Consider the following 4,162-nt stretch of genomic DNA (forward strand, 5'->3'; position numbering starts at 1 on the left):
ACATAAAATATAACTAACTTTAACAATATAAATTCGTTCAAATCACTGCTAATGTCGACTTCTGTTATTATGAACATACATAGTGATAATGATAAGGATATGAGGTTGATATAAGTGAAGTTAGATAATAGCGAGATGATTTTGGATGATAGATAGTACAGTAATGATAGTGATTATGCGAGATGATGATGGTATTCGAATGTAAAGGTGATGATTTATGATATACATATAGATAATGATGATGATGAGTCCATATGATATAGTAGATGATATGATATCGATTAGGAGGATTAATGATGATAATTAGATGTATATGATGATGATGAATACGGGTTTGATATTAATGATGATGTTCGGTTATATAAATGATGATGTGATAATCATGAGATGATGATGACGGTTTATGAACGATAAAGATGATATGCTAGATGATGTGAGGGTCACGATTAAAATGATAACCATTATATTAGTTATGTTAAGTGATGATGGGATATGAAGAAGATAATGAATAGTTTTGGGTTTAGTTTGATGAAGAAGTGAAACAGAGATAACTGGTCAAATATAAATGGGTTTCATATTAAATCAGGAAAACAGAAATGGATGAGTGGTTTGTGGTGTTATTGGGTTAGCGGGAGGTCGCGGGTCCAAACTCGGACTTGGACATTTTTTTAGGACTACTTCTTTGAGGTAGTTATTACTCATACTCTTATTATTATTATTATTATTTCATTATTATTTTTATTGTTAGTATTATTATTATTATTATTATTATTATTATTATTATTATTATTATTATTATTATTTATTATTGATTGTTATTAAGTAATTATTATTATTATTAACAATATTAGAAATAAGATTATTAGTATAAATTAATATTATTATCATTATTATTATTATTATTATTAAAATATATAGTATTATTATTAATATGACTATTAAAATTTCTATTAAAATCATCATTTTATTTATAAGTACCATTATTATATAAAACATTATTTTTATGAAAACTAACATTTTTATCTTATTATTATTATTTTTTTATAAAAAAAACTGTTATTATTACTAACATTACTTTTATTATTAGTATTTTTATCAAAACTATTAATATCAGTATCATTACTAAATCTAATTACTTTTAGTATTATTATTATCATAAAAAGATACAAATTTTTATTTATTATTATTGATATTATTTTACCAAATAAATAGCTATATAAGAATATATTTTAAACATATCGCATAACAACATTAATATTTTTCATAATAAATACTAATTATTTATCTAAAGTATATAAAATAAATATAGTTAATATAGTTACCAATGAAACATACAAGTTACTGAAATAACAATTAATAATAATAATATCTAAACTTGTTCGATTACGATTATATGTTTTAATATATATAATTGATAATTGATATAGGTTCGTGAATCTGAGGCCAACCCTGCATTGTTCAGTTCCGTCGTATGCATATTTTTACTACAAAATATCATATAGTGAGTTTCATTTGCTTCCTTTTTAAATGCTTTTGCAATATATATTTTTGGGACTGAGAATACATGCGCTGTTTTTATAAATGTTTGATGAAATAGACACAAGTACTCAAACTGCATTCTATGGTTGGATAATCGAAATCGAATATCACCCCTTTAGCTTGGTAACCTAAGAATTAGGGAACAGTACCCCTAATTGACGCGAATCCTAAATATAGATCTATAGGCCTAACAAACCCTATCCAAGGTACGGATGCTTTAGTACTTCGATTTATTATTATATAGACGAGAGGATTCTGTTTTGGAGATATTCTATATGCATCTTGTTAATGTCGGTTACCAGGTGTTCACCATATGAATGATTTTACCTTTATGCAGACGAGAGGATTCTGCTATTGGAATTATGTAATTAAATAAAAATCTTGTGGTCTATTAAAATATGGAAATAATTGATTACGATAAACCTATGAACTCACCAACCTTTTGGTTGACACTTTAAAGCATGTTTATTCTCAGGTATGAAAGAAATCTTCTGTTGTGCATTTGCTCATTTTAGAGACATTACATTGGAGTTGTTCATGGCATATTTAAGTCAGTACCTCGCAATGGGACCATATGCTGAAGACTTCGTCCAGGTGGATTAGGACAGGTCGCTTTAGCTCCCCTCTGACATGATCAAACAAGGTGAAACCACTGTCACAAGAAGGGAAAAGGACGAATTCTGGGAACTATATACGGAAGGAGCGTCAAGTGAGGAGGGGGCCGGTGTAGGCCTACTCCTCGTTTCCCCAAACGTAGAAGAAATAACATACGCTATCCAGTTGAAGTTCGCCGCCTCAAACAACGAGGCAGAGTACGAAGTATTAATAGCCGGATTACGCTTGGAAAAAAGTATTGATGTACGACAACTCGCAGCTTATGTCGACTCACAACTGGTAGCAAGCCAGTTAAACGGCAGCTTCAAAGCAAGAGATACATCGATGCAAAAATACCTAGAGCTTACAAAAGCACTAACCAACACCTTCGCGGCATTTGAAATAAAGCAAATACCTCATAACCGTAACAAGAAAGTAGATGCTTTGAGCAAGCTTGCCTCTTTGCTCCATCACCACTTCACCAAAAAGGTTATGGTTGAAGTACTGGAAAGAAAGTCAACTGCAGAAGATACTCTCATGGCAACAATCACAACAGAAGAAGAGTGTTGGATGACACCTTTCATAAAATACCTTGCCGATGTTATCCTCCCGGAGGACAAATTACAAGCCCGTAGGATACGAATGCGGGCACCAATGTATAACTTTAAAAATGGTGTCCTGTATAGGAAATCATTCACATAGCCTTACTTAAGATGTGTTAGGCCAGCGCAGGCCAAAGAGAGCGTACAAGAAATGCACGAAGGAGCCTGCTCCACACACTTCGGCTACCAAACGATAGTCATCAGGATCAAAAGAATGGGTTACTTTTTGCCACACATGTACCGGGACACATATGATCTGATCATAAACTGTAAGGCATGTCAAATACATGCTCCCGTCAACAGATCCCTTCATCGTAACATCATCCCTATACATGCTGCTTGGCCATTCTGCAAATGGGGGATCGACATTGTCGGCCCATTCCCAAGAGGTGTTGGAAACGTTAAATTCCTAGTAGTCGCAATCAACTATTTTACAAAATGGGTCAAGGCAAAACCGTTAAGCACGATCACAGGAAGAAAAATCTTAACCTTTGTATGGGAGGATATTGTTTGTTGTTTCGGTTTACCACGAAAGATAGTCAGCGAAAACGGCACACAGTTTGCACACAATCCATTTAAGGACTGTTATGAGGACATGGACATTCAACAGTCATTTACTTCTGTGGCCTACCCACAGGCCAACGGACAAGTCAAGGTCACTAACAGAGACATCGTTGCCGGCATAAAATCAAGACTAGGTAAACACTAACAAGGATAGGTGGATGAACTCCAACATGTACTATGGGGACACCGGATAACACCGAAAGACAGTACGAACGAAACACCTTTCAGTCTAGTGTACGGCACCGAAGCGGTTATCCCGGCTGAAGTGCTTGTCCCAACCAACCGGATAACAACATTCGATGAACAACAAAACGATGAAGCATTACGAGAAAACTTGGATGCTCTAGAAGAACGGCAGACGATAGCGCATATCCGGCAAGCCGAAAAGAAGCAAAAAATCGCAAACCACTATGAAAAAAAATTCAAGCCACTAGACTTTCAGTTAAACAACTTGGTGTTACGTAGCAATGAGGCCAGCCGACAGAAAGATGTCAGAAATTTGGGCCCAAGATGGGAGGACCTTACAGGGTTGTCAGCATAACTGAGTATGGTGCATACCACCTGGAGACACTAGATGGAGTTCCGATACAACGCCCTTGGCACGCCTTTCATTTGAAGAAATATCATGTGTAACTTATCTGCAACCGGGAGGACTGATCACCCACTCGGATAGCAGAAATGCAAACACTTATGTACTCGAATCATTTCTATGTATAAGTCATCAATAAAGTTTTATTTTATATACTTGTGCAATGTAACGACTCTGAATATGATGCAAATAAAATCAAAAGTCTTTTGGCATATTTCATACCTACCTCCAGAAAAAATGCCTTCTAGCTTTCGTTGGTAGGAGGATACCTCTT

The 4,162-nt window shown here is 34.5% G+C and overlaps 1 protein-coding gene across 1 annotated transcript; it reads left to right on the forward strand.

Moving 5' to 3' along the window:
• The first annotated feature begins 2,949 nt into the window (after nucleotides 1-2,949).
• LOC139888557 (uncharacterized) lies at nucleotides 2,950-3,840 on the forward strand. The gene is made up of 2 exons (XM_071871560.1): nucleotides 2,950-3,433; nucleotides 3,533-3,840. The coding sequence occupies exons 1-2, from the start codon at nucleotides 2,950-2,952 to the stop codon at nucleotides 3,838-3,840; spliced, it is 792 nt and encodes a 263-aa protein (XP_071727661.1).
• Nucleotides 3,841-4,162: the final 322 nt, after the last annotated feature.

Source organism: Rutidosis leptorrhynchoides, chromosome 2 (genome assembly GCF_046630445.1).
Source record: "Rutidosis leptorrhynchoides isolate AG116_Rl617_1_P2 chromosome 2, CSIRO_AGI_Rlap_v1, whole genome shotgun sequence".
NCBI lineage: Eukaryota > Viridiplantae > Streptophyta > Magnoliopsida > Asterales > Asteraceae > Rutidosis > Rutidosis leptorrhynchoides.

Bases quoted from the DNA above. Each gene is read 5' to 3' on its own strand.
- LOC139888557 (XM_071871560.1), top strand. From the start codon at position 2,950: ATGGGTTACTTTTTGCCACACATGTACCGGGACACATATGATCTGATC. The intron at 3,434-3,532 runs GTAAACACTAAC...CTTTCAGTCTAG, and splicing joins CGGCATAAAATCAAGACTAG to TGTACGGCACCGAAGCGGTT.